Source organism: Schistocerca nitens, chromosome 1 (assembly GCF_023898315.1).
Source record: "Schistocerca nitens isolate TAMUIC-IGC-003100 chromosome 1, iqSchNite1.1, whole genome shotgun sequence".
In the NCBI taxonomy this organism is placed as follows: domain Eukaryota; kingdom Metazoa; phylum Arthropoda; class Insecta; order Orthoptera; family Acrididae; genus Schistocerca; species Schistocerca nitens.
The window spans coordinates 922,810,912-922,835,909 of NC_064614.1; the positions used below are offsets into that span (position 1 = coordinate 922,810,912).

The 24,998-nt window shown below is 43.7% G+C and overlaps 1 protein-coding gene across 1 annotated transcript in view; it reads left to right on the plus strand.

Annotated features, from left to right (window-relative positions):
• Nucleotides 1–24,998, plus strand: part of LOC126192643 (ribosomal RNA processing protein 36 homolog) — an 88,597-nt gene that overhangs the window by 39,361 nt on the left and 24,238 nt on the right. The window contains exons 5-6 of the mRNA XM_049932618.1: nt 11,357–11,474; nt 11,796–11,967. Of these exons, the coding sequence (XP_049788575.1) occupies nt 11,357–11,474; nt 11,796–11,941 (264 nt within the window). The 3' untranslated portion in view covers nt 11,942–11,967. The remainder of the gene's footprint in view (nt 1–11,356; nt 11,475–11,795; nt 11,968–24,998) is intronic.

Genomic DNA, 24,998 nt, shown 5'->3' on the forward strand with positions numbered 1-24,998 from the left:
TTTTTGGGTACCGGACCCCAACAGGTATCCCTGGCATTACCATCGATGACGTGTTATCTACCGACACAAACACGATTGCCGAGCAATTTGCTGAGCACTATGCTCCAGCCTTTGCATCGGAGAATTATACCCCCCCCCCCCCCCCTTTCCTCCCTTTCCCAGCACCCTACCTTCGGTGTTGGGCAACAATGCCTCAACAGCAGCTTTAGTTCTACATTTTATTCGTAAGGATGGGTTTTATCATTTGATCTAAGTTTTAGCGCGTTTCCTTTGTCCCTCTGTGTCCTCCACCCTAGCGCTTTTAGGGTGGAGGTTTTAATGTGTTGCAAAGTGGCTGGCTTCTCCTTTTTATTCTTGTGGTTGGCCAGCCACAGTAATCTGCTTTCTTGTTTTACTCTCTTGTAACTGTTTCTAGCATCTCTGTTGTTTTCTTGTCTTCTTTTGTTCCTTTTAGTATTTGTTACCTTTCCTTCATTCTTGTGGTTTTTCCTTTCTTTCCATTTTGTGTTGTACGTCTCGTTTGTTTTATTCTCCCCCTTGTGGCATTGTTTTATTCAGAACAAGGGACCAATGACCAAGTAGTTTGGTCCCTTCCCCCCTCTTTGTAACCAACCAACCAACAAACCAGAAAATGGGTGGCGTGCATGTGAAGCTTTACTTACCTTCTCTGTGTACTGACTGAGCTGTTAGGTGTAACATACTATGGTGCCAGAAGTGGCTCATCTGTACTTGTTATGGAAGAGAATACAGGTTGTATGAGGTCAGAAAAAGAAAAGTAAGCCTAATATTCATTGTCTATGACAGTGTATGTGATAAGGTTCCAGAATAACTCTCCCCGAATACTGGAAACAGTGTGTTTTTGAAGCCAGAAATAAATACCACTGAAATATTAAATTCTGAATGGAATATATACTATAATAATAGACTGGGCATCAGTAGCAGAGCCATTTTTGTTGCCATAAATAGTGAATTGGCAAGCAAGGCAATCTCAGTGAAAATAAGCAACAGGTAATGAGATGTGCCTGTTAATTATCCACATCTCAACTTTCTGTGTCTGTTTCTGCTACTGCTGCTGAGACTGACTGAGAGAAATCTTCTGACTGATTTGTCTGTGTAATATTCTCTGCTTTTCATTTCCTTGATAACATATAAAATTATTACAAATATAAGTAAAATGATAGATTGCTACACAATGTAAACTCCAGGTAGGATTATCAACAACCTAGGAAAAGACAGGTTGCTACTTACCATAAAGAAGACACATCAAGCTGCAAACAGGCTCAATTCAAAGACACTTGAATAAAGCTTTGGCCACAGCCTTCAGCACTGGGAAAAAAAGACACACACACACACACACACACACACACACACACACACACACACACACACACCCCCTGCCAACTCCATTGCAGATGGAGATGGTGGAGTTGGCGGTCGTGTTTGCATGAGGTGTGTGTGTGTGTGTGTGTGTGTGTGTGTGTGTGTGTGTGTGTGTGTGTGTGTGTGTTTTTTTTTTTTTTTTGGGTACGTTGATAGGATTATTACTGTTCTTAACGTATATAAATGACCTTTCAGATAATCTCCGTAGCTATCCGGCGTTGGTTGCACATGACAAATTTGTGTATAGGGAGGTGAAATTCCTAGGAAACTATTATGAAATGCAGTGAGAGTTGAAAATGATCAGAAAGTAGTCATGTCATATACAAGCTCTGTTGCAATTTCTGTGCAAGCGTGACCACTGACCAATTGTCCACTTGAATGAGCTGAGCACTCAATGGCTGAGCACGACATGCTGGATTCAAAGGCTGCTTCACAACCAGTGGATCCTCACCCCTTCCCCCAACACCAGCTTGTCTGAACTACATAGGATGGCAGTTTTCCTTGTAACACATTCTTTGTTCTCATAATCCTCCTGCCCTAAATCTCTGCCTGCACCCACACCCTCTTTCCTACAATCTCCTCTTCCTCTATTCTGTCATGTGTCTCAATCCACTCCCCCATGTCTTTGTCAATGTGCACTGCAAGAACTCACCATTGCCCTTGTGTCATATTGCTATCCCGTACACCTGCTGCCTCTGCCCTCTTGCATCATTATCCTGTATAGCTGCTGCCTCCCACTGAGGCATTAAGCTACCCTTCCCCAACCCTACGTCCCACTCCCTGCCTCCTTTGTTCCCAGTACAACCTCTCAACCCAGGCAACCCATAGAACTGCAGTCCTAGTATTGTGTATTCAGCTGGCACAATGTAACTTTACAAGTTTTGTGTGTGTGTGTGTGTGTGTGTGTGTGTGTGTGTGTGTGTGTGTGTTCTAGCACTCTAGCTTGTTTAAAGATTTGTCTGGAAGCAAACAGGTTTTCAGTCTTGTTTATGTGCCTTTTGATGACTCAACATGTCCATTATTTGATTTGCTGCATTGTTACATTTATTCCTGAATGATTGCACATAAATTGACAAAAATATCCAATATTGTTTGGCTATGTGACGGTGATCACTTGCAAAAATTAGATACCCAAGAAAATCTCTCTGGAGTAATTGGAGATAGGATGACCACGTAAGCCTATATGTGGGCGAGCCAGATGACTTATTGGAAAAATAATAAGGTGGTGTAATTCACACACCATAGAGGTCATTTTGAAAACCCCCTTTCAACAATTTCTTGTGTATTCAGTGGACATGACTCTTATCACATAGGATAAACAGAGAAGATTGAGATGATTTAAAGAAGAGCTGTGTGCTTCACCGGGTGTTTGTTTAGTCAATGTTAAGGTATCACAGAAATTCTCTACAGATTTCATTCAAAAAGACTATAAGCCAGGCATGTGGATATCAGAGACATGTACCTAGAAAATTCTGAGAGCCCACATTCCAAAACAAGTGAATAAATAATTAATATCATCAACAGACTTCTTACTAACAATTACAATGGTAAACTTAAAAGAGAGATTCATGGTGTCACACATATGTACTAACAGTGTTTCCTCGTACATACCAGTGAAGAATGGAATTGTAAAGAAAATGAATCCATTGTAATATGTACCTTCAAGTGGCTCTGTGGAGTACAGATGTAGATAAAGATGACATTGTTGTTATATATTTTTCTTTCTGGTATTGATGCTAGTCTTTCCATGTTTATTCTATAGGGTGTCCTGGGAGGAATGGAATATGCAGGGATATGATTGGAACAATCATTTGAAATGAAAAACTTCATGTGGGTATATGCCATATACTGAAATGGTTTCTGAGATAGAATGCATTTAATGCACAGTGCTATTTATTTTCTGTATTATTCAATACAGTGTCAGGTTTGCAGATGTACACTTGTAAAACAATTAGTGAACATTACAACATGCATTTTACAAAGTATCAATTAAAAAATATGTATATTTAACACATTCATCTCTAAGCATCTCATACACGTTATGTTACAGTTGTTGTACAGTTCACAGTAAGTGTTCAAATATCCCACTATCAACTTTAGTGCGTTCTTGCACTCGTGGGAGGATGTTTTGTGTTGCTTGTGTCAGTGCCTCTGCACATTCTCTAATGAGGTCAACAGCAACCATGATGCAACCAAGCAGTTCATCTCACATGTTCACCTTTCATTTGTACACCTCAGAGTTCATCCAACACCATAAACAAAAATCTAATGGTCTAGTGACCTTACACCATTGTAGTTAATTGTACTACCATCACCAATCCACCTCTTATGGTTGTATGGTTGAGATGTCCCTCACATGTCTGGGAAAGTGTGGAGGGGCTCTGTCATGCTGGAAGTACACTGCAGTCCAAGTGGCCAAAGGAACATCATCAAAGTGTCCAACGAATAAATTTTCCAGAAAACGCAAATAATTCTGTCTCCTTATTTGCTCTTCTAAAATGACTAGACCTCTCTATCGACATGTTACTGATCGTGCCGCACCAAACATTGATCAGAAAACTAATGTGGAAATTGGTTTCCACTGTAGCATATGGATTTTCCTCCGACCGTTGAGGATTATTGCATGTGTTGTTGATTCAGTTCCCTGTAAACTTAGCTTCATCAGTGAATGCTAGTAATGAAGCAAATGATGATTGTTATTTAAACAGTGACAAAGTTAGTCATGTGGCATTGTCACCAATGTGAAGATTGTACATACACTGTATGTGAAATGCCTGCAAGTTTTCTGCATGTAATGTTCACCATACGTGTCATGGGACATTGATACACACAGAAAGTTGCCTTGTACTGGTAGTTGGACTACACTGCGCTATTTCAACAATGTGTTGCTGTTCCTGTACAGTTTATTGAACTACGTGTTCAGACGGAAATGGGAACATGTAAAAGTACCTGTTTCACACAATGTGCTGGAAGTTAGGGAACATCATTGTATAATCATGAATTTGATGTATCGGAAAGCGCCAAAGGTATTCTTTGACAGCAGCAGAAGTGCCACCATCGCAGAAACAATAAACACTGTGCGTCCTTCATTAGTGTAGATGTGTGGCATTTCAACCAGTGCATGTACTAACACAGTTAACCGGTGCTTCTCTCTGATACACTCTCATTCCCTCTCACTATGTCACTCACAACACGCCATGGACTACTGCACATTCAGTGGGCTAGTTTAATAGCAGAAAGATCCTGAGAAAAGAGGTTGAAAGCAGTGAGGTAGGATGAGTGTGAATAAAATGTCAGAGGTTGTATGTGTAAGGCACACAAATGCACGCCACTAGGGGGGAAAAAATTTAAATGTGTACTGGGAACTATTCGGAATAGGGAATATATACATATGAATTTTTTTGCTTCAAATGAGCATTCCTGTTGTATCCTTGGATATTTTCTATTTTGCCTGGGACACCCTGTTTACTTGTCTATATTTCATTATTTATTTCTTATAATATGATTATTACTATCATCTTTATTGGGAGTACTGCACGTCTCTCATTTTCCTGTCCTGCTTTATAATTTCCTTCTGTAACACTTTAAAAAGCCATTCTATTGATGGGAATGAACACGTGAAGTATAATTACTTTTGGACTTCCCTCGTAAAGATGCCTTTTCTTTAATTTTTTCAGGGCACTATGATCTCACAATAGTTCCCTCAAGTTAGCACACCACCTTACTTCTGTCTTTTCTTTTTCATTATCTTCACACCCCTTCTGCCTGCCTGATCAATGGCCTGGGTTTTTCCCTTCTCATTTCTCGTGTATGTTTTCTTTTTCTTAAAACTATTTCTTATGCAGTGCCTCAATGCCTTTGGAATAAAACACCAGGAACATGCAATGTTGTTTCTCATGTGGGGTCATTTAGTACCTCCTTGATGTGTCAGATGTGATGTGAAATTCCCCTTGCCCATTCTGAAGACATCTCAGCTCTGTAAAGTGACTTCAGTTTGCCTGTATCCCATACTTCCAAGACCTAGTCTTCTAGTGGCCACCAGCAGTGGAGGGTGAATCTTCAACAATGTCAGTCTCTTTTGTTGGCATAGTGTCAGAAAAAATTTGAAAAAAAAAGTAAACCTAAGATCCTGAGAAAAAAACCAACAGGCATTACGTCAGCAAGTGACCAAGAAAGTGGCAACAAAAGTGGCAACAGTTTATCAGGCAGTAACTTTCATGGCACTAGAAGGAGCCTCACTAGGCCAAAATGTAGGGGCAAACAGAGCTTTGAACGTAGCCAACAAATAATTGAGGATGTTGGGGTGAGAGAAAGAGGAGAGGAAGTCAAGGTAGGCCACAGACTGTTCTCTCCCCTCCTCCCCTTTTGTCCATAAAAATGGGGTCATGTAAAGATCTTTTCTCACACAGTCATGTACATTACACTCAAGGTTTTTCATTATCGATTCCGTTACCTAAATTTTTCTCTGGCTACAACACCCTCTTCGCTTCCTCCTGTTTCCCTTCATATACAACACATTAATTTATTTCTGTTTCTGGGGAGTAAATTGAAATACTTTCCTTCCTCATACAGTTGCTTTATGTGCAGGTAAATTAAATTTTTGTGTAAAAATCACTGTTAGCAAATGTAACAAGTAAAAATGAAAAAAAAGTCTACTTATCAAGCATTAGCACAATGGAGATATATCAAATCTATGTGAATCTTCAGGTTTTGGCGGCGCAAAGACTGTTCCATTAAGTTTCTGGTGTGCAGCCGCAAGAATTCTCATTCTTCTTCTAATATTTCGGCCATATAACGTCCAGCCATCTTCAGAGTGAGCCACAAGTGCACTGGAGCGGCAGTCTTGCAGCTCACTCTGAAGATGGCTGGACGTTATACGGCCAAAATATTAGAAGAAGAAGGAGAATTCTTGCGGCTGCACATCCAAAACTTAATGGAACATATCAAATCTATATTTTATCATTAGTAGCTCGTTTCAAATGTGGTCAACATAATGCAACAAACAAAAATCCCAAAGGGAATGTAATTGACTCTCTCTCTCATATCTCTCTCTCTCTCTCTCTCTCTCTCTCTCTCTCTCTCTCTCTCTCTCTCACACACACACACACACACACACACACACACACACACACACATTATATATGTGGAGGGTGGGGGCTAGTCTTTAACTGAGATCATGATGATATCATCAGTAGAACTAGTGTCCAGTGGTGGCAGCATGCTGGTAGACATGGATGATGTGACAGTGTGACATCAACTGTGACAAGGAAGAATCTGTAGGTTTTGGTTTAGGAATTATTGTGGGTTAGTGGAGGAGATGGTTGATGACCTTGACATAGAAAGTTAAGTGGGGAGCAATGTGTTGGTTGTATTGGTTAACTAGGATGGAGATCCTGCCTATCGGATCACTACAACCAGTTACAATGGGGCATCCAGGTGGTTAGGGTTGAGAATTTTTGAAAGCATATGGAAGATGAGTTGTTATAGAGAAGAAGGATATTGATATGATTGAGTTTTTATGGTATGAGCCAAGAAATGAGAGCATGAATTGGAAGTCAGTCTAGACTTTCTGAATAGGATCTTTAAAGTTAGGCTTGTAGGTTGTAGAGCGATGTTTCAGAGATGGTTGGCTGAGATCTTCTGCCAAGTACGAGGATCATTCCAAAAGTAAATCCTCCTATTTTTATTCATGGAAACTACAGGAGATACATAAATCACAACAGCACAGCTAAATAGAGCAATATTACAGCTACAACTGTCATTTTTCCACATAGTCACCACAATTCATTATGCCTTTTGCCAACAATGAACCAGAGTCTGCATGCTGCGCTTGTAGAAATCGGAACTAGCTGAGGCTAACCATTCCCTTACAGCTTTGACAACAGCATTTGAGTCTTGAAAATGTTCACCCTGTAGTCCAACTTTCAGAGGCCCAAAGAGATGGAAGTCTGAAGCTGCTAAATCAGGACTATACATTGGATGTGGTAAAACATTCCAGCTGAATTTTGCATTGAGTTGCACGGTCACAAAATTGGTATGGGGCCTGGCGTTATCGTGTTACAGGTAAAAGTTGATCTTCTTCTCCAGCCTTACCGTGGAAATTCCAGCTTTCAGCTTATTCAGTGTCTTCTTGTTGCATGCTGAATTGACAGTTTCTCCAGGCTGCAGGACATCCAAAAGAACCACACCCTATCTATCCCAGAAGACTGTTCACATCACTTTGCGTGCAGACAACTGTGTTTTGAGTTCTCTTTTTGACAGAGAATTCGCATGTCGATATTCCCTGGACTGTCTTGTGGATTTTGGCTCGTAGTGGTGACGCTGTGTCCTATCTCCAGTGATGATGCTATTCCGAAAATTGTCACCTCTAGCTTCGTAGTGGTCCAGCACGTTGTGACAAATTTCCATTCAGTGAGTTTTTTATCCTCCTGCAAGCAACCACAGGACCCATCCTGCACAGACTTTGTGATAACTAAGATGTTCCAACATTGTTTCCAAGATTGACATTCCGCTTTCTGTGGTAGTTATCCGCGAATCAGCACGGATTAGTTGATCACGACGCTCTTCGTAGCGAGGGATGACAGCTGTGCAGAGTCGACCGTGTCGTGGCTTGTTGTACACGTCCTTTTCACCACCTTGAAAGTACCGTACCCATCGTCTCGCATTGCTCAGGTCTGTTGTATCACTTCCATGCACCTTAAGCAAGCATCAGTGGACTTCAACTGACACAATTTCTTCAGCAGTGAGGAATTCAATCGCACATCACTGTTTTATACATACATCCATATTAGACTCTGTTTTGGAACACTCCTCTGCTGGCGCCAACTACTGCAGAACAACAGAACCACCTGCAAAGGAAGGTTGCATTACATCACAACAATGCTGCAGTGTTTACCTGCAAAGAGTATGATCAGATTAGGATCTGTTTTAAGACTGTGGTTGGCTGCTGTGTTCTCCAAAAAAAAAGGATTGTATCAGTAGGAAAGGAAACATTGGGTTTATTTCATTGGAGTATAGGTACAGGCAAAGTACAGACACACATTCAAGAATGTAGATGAACAGATTATTCCAGGTTAATGTATGGAAAGAAGCAAATTGTTTTGTAAAACTATCAGAATCAAGTACAGGAAGCAAGGACTAAAAAGTTCTAAATGGCACTACTGTGCATATAGAATCAGTTGGCATCTGAGAAATGCCAGTCCAACATTTCACTGTGTTATCTATTTAAAATTAATGAGAAAGAGTTGTTGCGAAAGGCTAATGGGGAAAGGCAAGAGGGTGTCTCATGGTGCATATATCTTACAATGGGATCACAGATTTATGTCAAACTTCATATATCTTTAGTAGGCCATTAATGTGCTGGTAGTAAGGTGCAGTAATCTGACTGTTCTGGAAAAATCACAAGAGAAGTTGTACGAATCTGTTGTGTGACTGATGTATCTATGCGTAGGTGCCAGATGCTAGAGTTCATGGTGATTAAGTGGTTAGTGTTCGAGGTAATAACACGAATGTGTATGAAGCAACACTTAGACTTCCACTAAAACTTAATTTTTAAACTGTGTTTTTTTATCGCTGGTCATATTATTTAATTTATATGACATTTGAGAGGTAATACAATTTATAAAAAAACATGTGTATTTGTGAATTTCTTTTTGTTTGTGGATTTCATGTTACTTGACTACTTAACTTTTTTAAATTAAATTTAATTATTAGAAGCAACATATTTATAACTATCAAAGAGTAAATGAAGAAACACATAGAGTTCTCTTAAAAATGTATGCCTGTTGTGATTTACAAAATCCCTTATACAGGCTGTCTGGTAAGTTATGTGGAACTACTTGTACTTTTCACCTCAATGCTTCAAGATGCAGACACAGAGGCAGACCCCATTTGGCAGTTACTGTGCATAATGGTGAGATGTTGCTAATGTAGCAAGAATGGATAGTGTAGGTGAAATTTTTTTGAATATTAAACAATTTACACTTGTACTACTAAAAGGAAAGTTCGAATGGAATTCAAACCATCGCCTCGTTCACGTTTGTCTTGCGGAGCTCGAATGTTAACCACTTGACCACCATGAACTCTTAACGCCCAGCACCCACGAGCAGGTACATCTGTTACATAACAAACACGTAAAAGTTCTATTGCAGGTTTCTCAGAATTGCCAGAGTAAAGCACCTTACTACTTGCACACTATGTTGTCTTAATGGCCTACTAAAGGTGCAAAAAGTGTGAGGTAAATCTGTGAGCCCAACGTCGTGGCTTCCTCTTGTTAGTGTATGCTTGTATTCCAAAGAAGTTAAGAAGATAGTAGACCAGATACCTTTTTGATGTGGTGTTTTACTAGTTGTAGAGTGAAAGCGTCCAATTGGCTTTTAGAGTGTAGGAAACTTAGATTGCATAACAGTAGTTTGTTATGACCAGAGCAGAGGTTGTTGAGGGTTGCTTTTGCTATGGTTGTTTGTTTCTGTTGAACTCAATTTTTGTGAGTGATAGGGAATGATGGAATCTGAGAGTCGGGTGGTCTTTCTGGAAGGGCAGGAATTTTTATGGTCCAGCCATTTGAGTGGAGTTCATGGGATAAGCTATATTTCAAGAACAGTCTGTGCGATGAGATTTTTGCCAAAGAAATGAACACACTTTAGTTGAGATAATTGAAGCAGGGATGTATTACGAATTGGGTGTAATTATGGGGAAAGAGATGGTACCTCTGGAAAACAGTGTTGGAAGTAAACAAGGAAGAAGGGCAACAATGAGGCAAAAATGATTATTGCCCAAGCCCATGGCCTTGCTGCCATTGATCACTATCTCTATCAATCAGACTATAGAATCACACACAGCCATAAATCCTTTGAGGGGTGTATAAACAAACATGTTGTTTCCTGGGCACTTTTATATGCCAACCTCGTCATTATCCAACATATATCGACACTAGAAAAAAACTAGTGCTTCATCAGGAATCTGAACTTAGGAAATATCCATGCAAACTTCTTTCCCCTGTCACAAAATGCTAGTCTGTAGCTACCCGACTTACTTGTGGCACTCACATTTTCAACTCCTTGCCACATGGATCATATCTGTTATAAAGACCCAGGTATAGTCCATATCTCGTGGATCCACCCAGCACATGCTCTTGCAGTCCTGCCACAGGTACACACTTTCTTATCGTAGACACAGAATCCAGTGAAAGTAGCAGTGTGATACACCTATTCAGCTGCACACCTCCCACTTGTAGCCTTTTTCCTCCACCCCTCCTCCTCTTAGGTGCTATACACCTGTCCCGTACAAACTAATTCTGTGCATATGTGGGTATCAGTGTGCTCTGAAAAAGAACTAAAGTTCATAAGCTGGTTTACTATCTTACAGTTAATTTTTATACACCTGTCTATTGCTCAGCACTTGTACGTGATACTTAATGGTTATGTTTATTCATCCTATAATTTCTAGTCAATATGATGGGGGCATCTAGAGGAGATTTTGAGTTGCAGACAGACACAGCAGAAAGACTGCTACACATTTGAGCTTTCAACCACAAGGCTTTCTTCGAAAAGCAGAAAACACACACACATTCACAGAAGCACAACTCGCACATACTTGACCATTGTGTCTGACCGCTGAGGCCAAAAGCTCCAATGTATAGCAGTCTTTTTCTTGTGCTTACTTTCAACTTAACATCTCCTCTTTATGGTGAGTAGCAGTCTATCCTTTCCATAATATTGTTATTATTCCAGCCTAGATTTTCTATTGCTTAATGGTCAAAAATGTAAATTATGATACATTTCTTCAAATACTATAGTCATTAATTTAAGATACGCCTATATGTAATGTGATATGTCATGGTGATATTGTAGGGCCTCTGTGACTTGACGTGCTTATTTTACAGTGCTTGTTGCAGCATGTTGTAATGCACTGCTCAGAGATAGTGATGTCCTTCTCAAGCATGTGCCTTTACATCTCTGGCAATCAAATTTTTCAGGAAAATCAAGATAGAGAAGAGCAACGACACAAAGAGAAGTTGGAAAAACTTAAATTGGAACGTCAAGAACAGATTGAAATGCTGAAGCAGGGTAAAAAGCCATGGTTTAAAAAGAAATGTGAGTTTATTTTATTTTTTTAACCTAAAAATTATTCTGTGGTAGTTTGAGCTCAAAAGAAGAGCTACTTCATTTTCACTCTGAATTACTTGTTAGGTATATTTTTCCAAATCAAGTAGATTTGCTGACAAAGCTGTAAGTTTTTAATTATTGTAACACAAACAAATAGCGTAATGAAAGTTCATTTATTGGTTTTGCTGTACTAAGATTTAATATCCTTATTGCCCTTACCATCCTTCTATCTCCTGTCTCTTGCCAGTAATATGTTGAAAATAGATATTGGTTTATTTTTCAAATCTGGACTGCATTTTTTTCTGGCAGCTGAAAGGAGAGTACTCCAGTTAGTGGACCAGTATGAAGAACTGAAGAAAAAAGGCAAGTTGCAGAAACATATTGAGAAACAGAGAAAGAAGTCAGCTCACGTTGCACGAAAGAAACTTCCAGACCTCAGTAAGGCTTCACATTGAAATTCTTCAGCATTACTTGGCAGCAGGTAAGGATTTTCCTACACTGATTTTTGGTTCTTTTCATTTATTCACTATTTCTAAGTGAGCTCACTGTGAAACACAATTAAAAACCGTAATTACAGCTATTAAATAAATAAATAAGTTAACTTTATTACATTCTTTTGGAATAAGATTACTGCTTTCTCATGTTTGTAAAACTGGGCATTTTTACTTTTCTCTTTATTGTAGTGTAATAGCAAATTTTTCTACTTTCAGATATGGTTGTTTTGTTTTTGTTTTACATGTTTCTGCAATATGGTGAACATTTTGTGTTTTTCGAAACATACTTTTGGAGAATGTTACTGATTCTGATTGGTGCAGCTAATTACAAAAACATTTTATTTCTTGAGCATCATTGATTATGGCTGTTCACATGATGTAATTAATTTCTTTTGTCCTATTTCCTGTAGTTCAACTTATTCATAGGTTTTTTTGCCACATGTTCAGTTTTACTCCACTTGTTACTTGGTTGAGTTTCCCCCTGCGGGTCCGGGGGTAAGAATAGGCCCGTGGTATTCCTGCCTGTTGTAAGAGGCGACTAAAAGGAGTTTCAAACGTTTCGGCCTTATGTGATGGTCCCCTGTCGGGTTTGACCTCCATCTCTCAAAATTTTTCTGAAGAGCGAGCCGATTGGGGAAGGGCGCCTTACTTGGTGCATTGTGTCCATCTTGCGATGAGAACTTTCGCCAGCTTCTTCGTCGTTGCGTTGCAGTCCTGCCCACTCTACATCTCTTGGGCATGGATATGCTCCTGCGTGCACTTTCTGCCAAGCAATGTGCGGGGCCAATTTCTGCACTGACAGCGACCATGGACCACATGTCACCTAACATCCAGCACGGTAGCCAGTCCGTTGTGGTGGGGCCGCCATGTACCCTGTTGGTTGTAGCCCCCTGACAACACAGAGATCGCTCTACTGATGCCTGCGCCGTTGACTCCCCACGTATGCCAAGGAGTAGATGCCTATCCTCCTGGGGTATCGGGACTCCCGGCAATGGCCATCCTGCCAGGTGGCCTTTGCTGTGGCTGGGTGGCGCCCGTGGGGAGGGCCCTTGGTCGGAGTAGGTGGCATCAGGGTGGATGACACGCAATGAAGCGTGGCACATCTTCTCTTGCTGGTGGCCAGCCACCAGCAGTCTCTAAGCGTTCGAGGGCCCATTTTAAAGGTAACGTTTATGACACCAAATCGTTGCCCTCCCTTGCCACACCATGGGAGGAACAAAAGTCTATGAATGAGAGCGACAGGTATTCGCCCCGGTATCTCATCTGTACCAGAGCTGACGGGGAATCGTTTGTGTCTGTGAAGCCTCAGTTCTTTGTCGAACATTTAGAGGACAAGTTCAGGGAGGTGGAGGGCTTGTCCAAGATGCGGTCAGGGTCAGTCTTAATAAAAACAGCATCCTCTGCCCAGTCACGAGCCTTGCTCGCTTGTACGAAGCTGGGGGATGTTTCTGTTACTATCACCCCACATAAAAGCTTAAATATGGTCCAGGGAATTATTTTTCACCGCAATCTCCTTTTACAGTCCGATGACGAGCTGCGCGCCAACTTAGAGCGACGAGGGGTCCATTTCGTCCGGCGCGTCCACCGGGGTCCGAGGGATCACCAAGTTGCAACCGGTGCCTTCATCTTGGCCTTCGAGGGTGACACGTTACCTGAGAAGGTCAAGGTGATGGTATACCGTTGTGATGTCAAGCCCTATATCCCTCCCCCGATGCGGTGCTTCAAGTGTTGGAAGTTCGGCCATATGTCTTCTCACTGTGCTTCCAGCCTCATTTGTCGTGATTGTGGTCGACCGTCCCATCCTGATACTCCATGTGCCCCGCCTCCCATCTGTGTCAACTGCGGGGAGAACCATCCCCCTTGCTCGCCGGACTGTAAGATTCTCCAGAAGGAGCAGAAAATAATGGAATACAAGACCCTGGATAGGCTGACCTACACTGAGGCTAAGCGTAAGTTTGAATGACTGCATCCAGTACGAATGACATCCACTTAAGCCGCCACTGTCGCTCCTGTTACCGTTCCTGTACCTGCGCCACACACCGTTAGCTCTCAGAGCCAGAGACCCACACCTGCCCCCTTGATGGTGGGGGGTACTCCACTCCCTGTTGCTCCTGCTCCATCTACTTCAGGAGCAACGCCCCCCCCCCCCCTCCCTCCCCAGCCATCGGGGACATCAGTTCCCCCTTCACAGCCGGAGAAGCGTACAACTTCTTCGGCTCCTCTCGCCAGGAAGGGGTCCCTTGGGGACCTCCCTTCGCAAGTTCTGACCGGTACCAAAGCCGACAGCCGCAAGTGGCTCAAACAACCGCCGGTCCCTGGTCGTCGGGACACACGGTCGTTGTCTGTCCCTGAGACTGACCTAGTGACGCCCTCCCAGCCTGAACCACCGAAGGCACAGCGAGAGAAGCAGAAGAAGAAGAAAGTCCCCAAGGCTAACGACATTGCGGTGGCAGCCATCCCACCGCTTCCTACAAGCTCTGCGTCTGAGGATGAGGTGGAGATTCTGGCATCCGCTGAGGACCTCGATCTCGCCGGTCCCTCAGACGCCATGGATAGCACTAGCACAGGTGCTCAATCGGAGGCAGCAGGTGACCCAGCGGCGTAATCTGCCTTCCCAGTCCCGTCACGCCTTTCTCAGCCATGGACAACACCATCCTCCAATGGAACTGCAGCGGTTTCTTCCACCATCTCGCTGAGCTCTGCCAACTTATCAGCCTTCATCCTTTCCTCTGCATTGCTCTGCAGAAAACTTGGTTTCCAGCAATGCGAACCCCCGCCCTCCGTGGCTGTCGGGGTTATTACAAGAACCGAGCAGCTTATGAAAGGGTGTCTGGTGGCGTCTGCATCTATGTCCTTAACTCTTTTCACAGCGAGTCTGTCCCTCTACAAACAGCTTTAGAGGCTGTCGCTGTTAGGGTGTGGATGCCGCAGGCTATTACCGTCTGCAGTCTTTACCTTCCACCGGATGGTGATGTCGCGCTGCATGTCCTGGCTGCACTGATAGCCCAATTGCCGCCACCTTTCTTGTTACTGGGCAATTTCAATGCCCACAACCCTCTATGGGGTGGGACTGTCTCCGATGACCGCGGTCGTGCCGTGGAGCATTTGTTGGCTCAGCTCGACCTTAGCCTCTTGAACACCGGTGCTCCCACGCATTTCAGTGTGGCCCATGGCTCGTTCTCGGCCATCAATCTCTCTCTTTGCAGCCCCGGACTTGTCCCGTCCCTCCACTGGAGAGTGCATCCTGACCTGTGTGGTAGTGACCATTTTCCCTTCTATTTGTCACTGCCCCAGTGTCATTCTTCTGGGCGCCTGCCCCGCTGGGCTCTCCACAGGGCTGACTGGCCGGCTTTTACTTTCGCTGCAACCATTGAGTCTCCCCACAGGGTGACATTGACGAGGTGGTCCGTGTCTTAACCACGTCCATCATTTCGGTGGCCGAGGCTGCCATCCCCCGCTCTTCTGGACTCCCTCGGAGGAAGGCTGTACCCTGGTGGTCGCCGGAGATTGCTGAGGCTATTCGCGACCATCGGCGGGCTCTCCAGCATCATGGGCGGCACCCGTCTCTCGAGACCCTCATTGCCTTTAAGAGGCTCCGTGCCTTGGCCCGTCGTCTTATTGCACGGCGTAAGCAGGAGTGCTGGGAGAGGTATGTCTCATCCTTGGGCTCCCGTGTCTCCCCCTCGCTCGTGTGGTCCCGGATCCGGCGGATTTATGGATACCAGACCCCTATGGGTGTCCCTGGGATCTCTTTGGACGGCGCTGTCTGCACGGACGCTGCCGCCATCGCTGAACACCTTGTTGCGCACTTTGCTAAGAGCTCTGCGACTGCAACTTATCCCCCCGCCTTTCGCTCTCTAAAGGAGCGAGCCGAGCAGAGGCCGTTATCATTCCACACACGTCGTTCTGAACAATACAATGCTCCTCGCTGCCCTCACCGATTGCCCTGATACAGCACCAGGACCAGACAGCATTCACGCGCAGATGCTGAAGCATCTCTCCAGGGACTGCCAGAGACACATCCTCACCATCTTTAACCGCATTTGGAGCGAGGGCGTGTTCCCGTCGCAATGGCGAGAGTGTCTTATTGTCCCCATCTTGAAGCCTGGTGCGGACCCACTGGCGGTGGACAGCTATCGTCCCATTACCCTCACCAACGTTTTGTGCAAATTGCTCGAACGTATGGTGGGGCGGCGTTTGTGTTGGGTCCTTGAGTCGCGCGGTCTCCTCGCTCCATCCCAGGGTGGCTTCCGTCGGGGCCGGTCTGCTGCGGACAATTTGGTGCGGCTGGAATCTGCTATCCGTACGGCCTTTGCCCGACGTCAGCATCTCGTTGCTGTATTTTTTGATCTGCGGAAGGTGTATGACACCACGTGGAGGCATCACATCCTTGCTACGTTGCATGAGTGGGGTCTTCGTGGTCGACTCCCGGCTTTTCTTCAAACCTTTCTATTGCGCCGCTCTTTCCGGGCTGTCGGGTGCAAGTCGGTGCCGCCTCTAGTTCATCTTATACACAGGAAAATGGGGTCCTGCAGGGCTGGGTGTTGAGCGTCTCCTTATTTCTAGTGGCCATTAATGGTCTGGCTGCAGCCGTGGGGTCATCGGTGTCTCCTTCTTTGTATGCCGACGACTTCTGCATCTCCTTTAGCTCCACGACTACGGGAGTCGCCGAACGCATGCTGTAAGTAGCTGTTCGCAAGGCAGCATCATGGGCTCTGACTCATGGTTTTCAGTTCTCTGCAGCCAAGACTCGAGTTATGCACTTCTGCAGGCGTTGGACGGTCCACCCTCATCCTGAACTTTACCTCGACGGCCACCTGCTTGAAGTGGTGGACACTTGCCGCTTCTTAGGACTCGTCTTTGATGAACGGCTCACTGTTGCGATTGTACAGAGCCCTTGTGCAGTCCAGGCTTGATTATGCGAGCCTGGCCTATTGGGTCTGCATCACCCTCAGTGTTGACGTTGTTAGACCCCATACACCACTGTGGGGTTCGGCTTGCAACTGGCGCTTTTCGTACGAGCCCCGTGGATAGTCTACTGGTGGAGGCCGGGGTTCCACCGCTGCGGATTCGCCGCCATCGACTGCTCGCCGACTATGCTGTCCACGTGCGCTGGGCCATCCCAATCGTTGCCTGCTTTTCCCTGCCCAGGTCCTCCATCTGCCCAAAAGGCGACCTAGGTCTGGGCTTTCCATTGCTGTCCGCGTCCAGTCCCTGCTGTCGGAACTGGGGTCATTCCCTCTTCTGCCTCCCTTCCGGGTCCGTGCACCTATGCCTCCCTGGTGTTGGCCCCGGCCGTCCATCCGTCTGGACTTGGCACAGGGACCCAAGGACTCGGTTCCGCCTGTGGCCCTCCGTCGCCGTTTTCTTGTGCTCCTCGCCTCATTTTCGGGCTGTGAGACAGTCTACACTGATGGTTCCCTGGTTGATGGTTGCGCTGCCTACGCTTTTGCTCATGCTGCCCATTTTGAACAGCGCTCCTTGCCGGCTGGCTACAGTATTTTTACTGCAGAGCTGGTGGCCATATTGCGCGCACTTGAGCATTTGCGTTCCTGCTCAGGTACGTCCATCGTCATCTGCAGTGACTCCCTGAGCAGCCTCCAGGCCATCGACCGCTGCTATACCTCTTCTCCTCTGGTGTCCTCTATTCAGGAGTCTGTTTCCGCCATTACCCGTTCTGGTTGTTCGGTGGTCTTTGTTTGGATTCCAGCTCACGTTGGCATCCCGGGGAACGAACGTGTTGACAGGCTGGCCAAAGGGGCGATCGACGCCCCAGCTTTGGAGATCGGCCTCACGGCTCGCGATCAGCAGTTGGTGTTGCGCCGTAAGGTGTTTGGGATGTGGACTGCTTGAGTGGCGTGGCATGACATCCCCGAATAAACTGCGGGCTGTTAAGGAGACGACCAATGTGTGGCGCTCCTCCCTGCGGGCTTCTCGCAGGGACTCTGTCATCCTGTGTCGGCTCCGCATCGGCCATACCTACCTGACGCACGGCCATCTTTTGCGTCAGGAGGATTCCCCCCCTTGTCGGTGTGGGTCCCGGCTGACAGTCGCCCACATTTTGTTGGAGTGTCCCCGACTGCGCACCCTCCGGCAGTCTTTTAATCTCCCGGGCACTTTGCCTTTGGTTTTATGCGACGATGCCTCCATGGCTGATGACGTTTTAAATTTTATCCGTGGTTGTCCTTTTTATGGTTCCATTTAGGGAGGTCCTGCACCTTTCCCTTTCTGTGTCTTTTGTACTCGCGTCTCTCAAAATTTGTTGCTGTTTTGGTGTGTAGTCGGATGGTTGACTCTTTCCCTTTTTTTTGTTCTCGTTGTCAGTCAACCAGTCTCCGGCCATCTTCTTTTCTTCTGTTTCTTTCTGTCTGGTGTTAATCTGTACTCTTCTTGTCTGTAGTGTTTGTTGCTGCATTTGTGTTCTTTAGTGCCTGGGGAGGAGTCCCCCCTTTGGTTTTTACCTGCTCCGCAAATTTTCGGCTCGCCTGTTTTTGGAATGGGGGACTGATGACCTTCGCAGTTTAGTCCCCCTTAAACATCCCAACAACCACCACCACCACCACCACCACCACCACTTGGTTGAGTTGATATATTTTACCTCTGTTGACTGTGTTTGATACTCTTTCTGTAGTCCTAAGTAAGCTAATGAAATATATTTTTAATGTAGATATTTTAGGTCATTTGTGAACTAGATCTCTTTAAACAGTTCAGTTTATCAAAATGTCTCTGTTAAAATCCATTACAAATTTCTGCTTATCCTTCTTTTTTGGGGTGAGCAGAGAAGTGTGTGTGTGTGTGTGTGTGTGTGTGTGTGTGTGTGTGTGTGGAGGGGATCACCAGTCTTCTAAATGGTTTGATGCAGCCCCCCATGAATTCCTCTCCTGTGCCAACCTCTTCATCTCACATTAGCACTTACCTGCAATTCCCTCAATTATTTGTTGAATATAATCTAATCTCCATCGGCTTGTACAGTTTTCACCCTCAATAGCTCCCTCAAGCACCATGGAAATTATTCTTTGATGTCTTAATACATGTCCTGTCATCCTGTTCCTATTTCTGGCCAATGTCTTCCACTCGCTTCTCTCCTCACCAGTTCAGTGGAAAACCACCACATTATGTATTGATTACCTCATTTGCAACAGCCTTCTATAGCACCCACACATTACGCACTTCAGGTCTCTTCTTTCCTGGTGTTCTTACAACCCACAATTCACTTATATATGATGATGTGCTCCAAGTGTGCATTTTTGGAATTTTTTCCTAAAATTAAGGCCAATATTTCCTTTTACCAGAAATACTCTCTTTGGCTGTGCCAGAGTGCTTTTCATCACCTTGCTTCATCTGTCATGTTATTTTGCTTCCAAGGGTAGGACAATTGCTTCATAGTGTCTCTTTGTCGTCCCCAATTTTGATGGTCAAGTTTCCACTAATCTGGTTTTTGCTCCTACTCATTATTTTCATCTTCCTGCATTTACTCTTTACATGTTCTGTGCTCAGTAAACTGTTCATTCCATTCAACAGATTTCGAAATGCTTCCGCATTTTCATTGAGGATAGCAATTTCATCAGTTAATGAATTATTGGTGATTGTTCACCTTGAGTTTTAATGTCACTCCTGAAACTTTATTTTCTTAGGGACACGCAAATCCCTCCAAGTGGTGTCCAATTGAAATGCTTGAACCAAGCCACTGAACCATATGACATTACTACTATTATATTATTATTTCTGTAATTGCTTCTTCTGTGTAGAGATGAACAGTAGGGTTTAAAGATTACATACCCATCTTACAACATTTCTTTCTTGGTTTTACATTCTTGTTTCTTGCCTCTTGATTCTTGTACATATTGTGTAGTACCAATATTTTCCTATAGCATTCACTGCTTATATATTGTTGAACACTTTTTATAGGTTTACAGTGCGGTGGGGCAGGTCGGTCGTCTGCATTCTCTCTCCCTGAATTATCGAACATCCACCTACCTCGATATTCCTTCCTTCCAACGTCCCTTCACTCTGTAGTAGCAGATACATGCTAGGCAGTGTAAAGCAGCATTGATGAATCCACTACCTAATACCTGTCACAAAGAGGCCATGTAACTCGAGTTGAAAGTCAGTTCCTGAAAGTTCATATTTAAAAAATCAGGCATTCGGGGATGCATTCGACTTGCAGAAAGCATTTAAAATTTACATTGAATCTGCATTTCATTCATACAAAAACACATGAAATGGCTATCAAGTCCGTATTTAATGTGGTAAACTTTATCCATCAAAATTCACTGTCAGTACAACACATTTTCACTCGCAAGCAGCCCAAATTTTTCCAAGTTTGGCTCGACTAATTTTCGTGATCTAACAGTCACAGATCCACCACTCTTCGAGAGTTAAACTTTTGGTCATTTCAGTGGTCTTCTTAGTAAGAAGTGCTCGACAAAGTATTCCGTACAGAGCACGAAATATGCCACATGGAATTGTTACTATGACCAGAAAGTTCACACTCTCATAAATCTCCAACTATGTAATGTAGAAACACCAAACTTTCATTAAAATGTTTGTAACTCCAGTCGCTTCAGTCACAACATGTTCTAACTGAAATGAACTCACTAGTCATCATCTTAGACTATTTTTATGGAGCTATCTAACATGATGTTAGCCGTAGACCGGTTAGCAAGTGGCTCTCTCGAGCTCCTCTACTCTCTGCCCATCTCACTATATTTGCATGGGACCAGCTTAGTTCTGCTATGAAATCTTCACGGGTTATCAGTCAAGTGGCGTTGTCTTCTAGTTGAAACGTTTCAATGGATTGCGTGTCCATCATCTTAAGGCAAAATGTCGGGATGCTGTTTGTCATGCGCCTTTGTAGCCGCTGGACCACTATCAGATTCCGGCCGCCGACCAATCACGTGCCAGCATATTCGCACCGGGCGCTTCGCACCACTGGTGGTGGGGGTGACGTGTGCAGGCATCGATTCCCACTGTCTGTTCATATCAGTGCCGGCTGCAGTCCCCTTCGGACCAGAGCGTTCTTGCCGAATTTTCCTAATTGCATGATCCCAAGCTGTACACTGAGATGGTAACTACTGTCTCGATTGATTAAATTTATGTGCAGACGAATCTCTACCGCTTCTTTTATCACCGAATCCCAAAATCTGCTGGCACCGCATAACTTCTTTGTTTCTTCTAATTCGAAGGTATGCTTTTCGTTGATGCTGTGTTCCATCACCATGGACTTGTCAACCTGTCCAAGACGCACGTTTCTTATATGTTCCGTACAGTGCTGTGTAATGCAACGTTGCATCTGCCCTATGCATTCCACATTCACATCCAATTCTATAACACCCGGTGTCATTAGTCCTAGTGCTTCTTTGGTCGATCCAAGAATATCCTTGATTTTCTTTGCTGCGTGAAAGACGGTCTTAACTTGGTGCTTCTTAAGGATTCTTGCGATCTTCGCCATTGGTGGTCCCGCATATGGCAGGAACGCACAACCTCTTGTGTCGTCCTCTTCTGGTCTCTCTCCTCCTCCCTTCTTATTGTCCCTCAAAGCTATTCCTATTAGTTCCTCGCTGGAGCCGTTTCTTCTGAAGGTTTCCTTTAGATGCTGTAATTCACTTGGTAAGCTCTTCTTGTTGCAAATGGACCTCGCCCTGTGTACTAAGGTGTTAAGTACAGAGCTGCGTTGCGCTATGTGTTTACTTCCTATATACCGAATGTCCCAGTGTGCCTCCTGTGTTTTTAGTAACCAGGATGTCCAGGAAGGGTAGGCTTCCGTTTTTCTCTATCTCCGTGGTAAACTTGATGTTTTCATGTATACTGTTGAGGTGCTGCAGGAACTCAAGTAGTTTATCTTTACCATGTGGCCATACCACAAAGGTGTCGTCCACATATCTGTGAAATGCTTTCGGTTTCAGTGGAGCTGTGTCCAATGCTACCTCCTCGAAGTATTCCATGTATAAGTTAGCCATGCTTGTTGCTACGGGGGAGTCCATAGCAACTCCGTCTATTTGTTCATAAAATTTCCTACCACATTTGAAGTAGATGATGGTTAGTACATGTCGAAAGAGTTTGACTACGTCCTCATCGAAGTGTCCCTCAAGCAGTGCCAGAGAATCTCCTAGCAGCACCCGTGTGAATAATGATGTCACATTGAAGCTGACTAACAGATCTTCTTCATCCAAGCGCATTTCTTGCAGTACCTTGATGAATTCCACTGAGTTTTTCACACGGTGGGGACAGTTCCCTACAAGTGGTTTCAACAGCTGTGCCAGATGTTTGGCAATGCCGTATGTTGACACATTTATTGTGTTTGAAATTGGACGCAATGGAACCTCCTCATTGTGAATTTTTGGTAAGCTGTATAGACGTGGTGGTGCTGGTGCCCTCGGGTACAGTCTTCTGATAGTGTTCTTTTCTAGTTCTGAGTTATTGAGCAACTCGGTGGTCTTGCGTGCCACTGAGGGAGTGTTCTTTGCAGTTGACATGAATATTGTCTCTATTGAGGCTCAAATTGAGTGTGAGAGTGAAGTTGTTTGGTCATGTATAACAGTCTAGGTGGAACCAAGGTAATTGTTGGGTGTTTTACCAGCCACGCAATTCCATTGTGACAGTTCTAAAGAAAATCTACAGTCAGTAACACAAAAATACCCAGATCATGCGATATAGTTAAAGGTGACTAACCTACTGTGTATAGACTGTGATGTCTATGGATGTATTGCAGCGTGTGTGTTTTCACTACTGTTTACTATTTGAGTCATCTTGTGAACTAACTGCCTGAAATCATTTTCAGGGAATCCATTTAACACAATTTTGGATGATGTTTTATGCATACCTCTGGATTTAAGCACGTATTTTAGCCAACTGATTGATGGTAATTTGAAGTCGCCATCAACTATAATCGTATGAGTCTGGTACATGTTTGAAATAGTCAAGTTTTCTACGAACTTTTAAGCAGTTGTATCATCTGAGTTGGGAGGTTCGTAAAAGGATCCAGTTATTTTATTCTGGTTGCCAAGAATGACCTCTACCCATACTAACTCACAGGAAGTATCTACTTCAGTTTTGCTACAAAATAAACACTTCTAAGGCTAAGCACAAATTGAGACGCATGTAGCACGTGAGACGTGACACGACACATCAGCACGACACGCATATTCCACACATGTCGCGTGGGTCAGACGTATATTGATACGCGTACACGTATTTGCACACGCCGGTTGATGACGCTCTGTGCTTCTGATGGAAACGAAGCACGCGCACACAGTAATCTTTCGCAAACAATTTTGCAGAAATGATCCAGTAAAAATATTTCATTTTTATCTTGCTTGTAGCGTTATATGTCAGCTTTGTGGTGAAGTGCCCATCATCTCACTAATGATCATACTTACTGTGGTATACACATTTTAGTAAGACACTATGCAAAATTCGAAAAGTTTGCAATGAAAAATAGGGGTTGCTATGATTTTTCGTTTGGTGCATATTACACCATATGTTGCTGCATATGAAATTTAGCCAACATGTTGAATTTTGATTTAGACTTGGGAGGAGGTCTCTATGTGCCTCCGATTTTGAAAAAATGGATCCTATGTAGCGTGCTCACTTCCGATCTCACGTCCGCGAGAATGAAATACAACATCTCTCATATCTCCTAAACCACTCGAGACATCAAAACGAAAGTTTGGCGGATGATAGCACACAAGGAGGAGAGTATTTTGCCAATTCGTAAACACACGGAACTTTCTTATCTGTGATGATATATCAGTACTTATACTTCCCTCTGTATTTTTTCTCTCCAGTGACTGCAATTTTTTAAGAGTTGTCAACAGCTTTTGAAACAAGAATTTCCTACTATCAAAGTAAACATGAAATTTCTTCTCGTATGTTACTGTAAACCGACACTATGAGGTTTTTCGTAAGCTATTGAGCACTGTGATTGCCAGTTACTTGTTTAATGGGGCACTCTGTTTCAGATTTCTATCGCAATAGCTGCTGTGAGATGAGTTTGTACAGATTACACTGTGTTTTGACAAAGGAAGTAAATTAAACCTGTCAACAACAGAAATGCGGCCGTTACTCATAAATGGTGAAACTTTTTCGAATGAGAAAAGGTTAACAACTCTCACAAAAATAAATTGCCAATTCTGTTGGAATTTTGGTTGAGTCCCCATACCCCATCGTATTTTTAACACTGAGTGACTGGAATGGAAACTTACCAAAGAGATTTTATTCCTTCTCTTGATCTGAGCAGTATTAAAACAATGAGCGTTTCTTAAGGTGGAATGATAGGCACATGCCATATGCTGGTTACTTACCTATGGCTTGCCAAATGGACACTGTGTGATTGCGAATAAAATAGTTGTTACTGAGAAGAAAAAAAAACAAACAAAAAAACAATTGATCTGTTGCACAACACAGTGGTCAGTGTATTGTCAGCAGCGGAGGATAATGGGTGACAAGAATGCAGAAGCTACCCATGTGTGCCTTGCGAGCTAGAGTTCGAAAAACATTGTCATGAAAGTAGATCTTCCTTTGTCAGCAGCACATTTCAACAAATTAAATATATCTAATCACCACACTCTTTTAGGACATTCCTACTTTCATAATAATATGGGCCTTTCTGTTTTTCATTTGTGTAGCATGTTGTATAATTAGTTTATTAATACTTATTATGTGCATGCAACAAGTGAAATTCTTTTTCTCATCATGGTGAATCAATTAAAACATTGTTATTTGTGACTGCTTTTCAACTGTTTCTAGCTTGCAGTGTAAATGTGATGTCCACATGTACATAGTATAATGTCTCTTATTACATCCATATCCAAGTAACGATAGTGAAACTTATGTACTTCACATCTTGGACGTTTTTTACCAGAAGCATAAATGGGTCATATCTGTGGAAATTACTCTTTTTCGACTTTTGGCAACAGATCGTAGAGATACGTCAGCATAACAGGCAGCAATTAGATAACCTTATTTTACTTCCCTGCCTTGCTTCTAAATCACGTGATTTTTGATATTCCTTACTTCC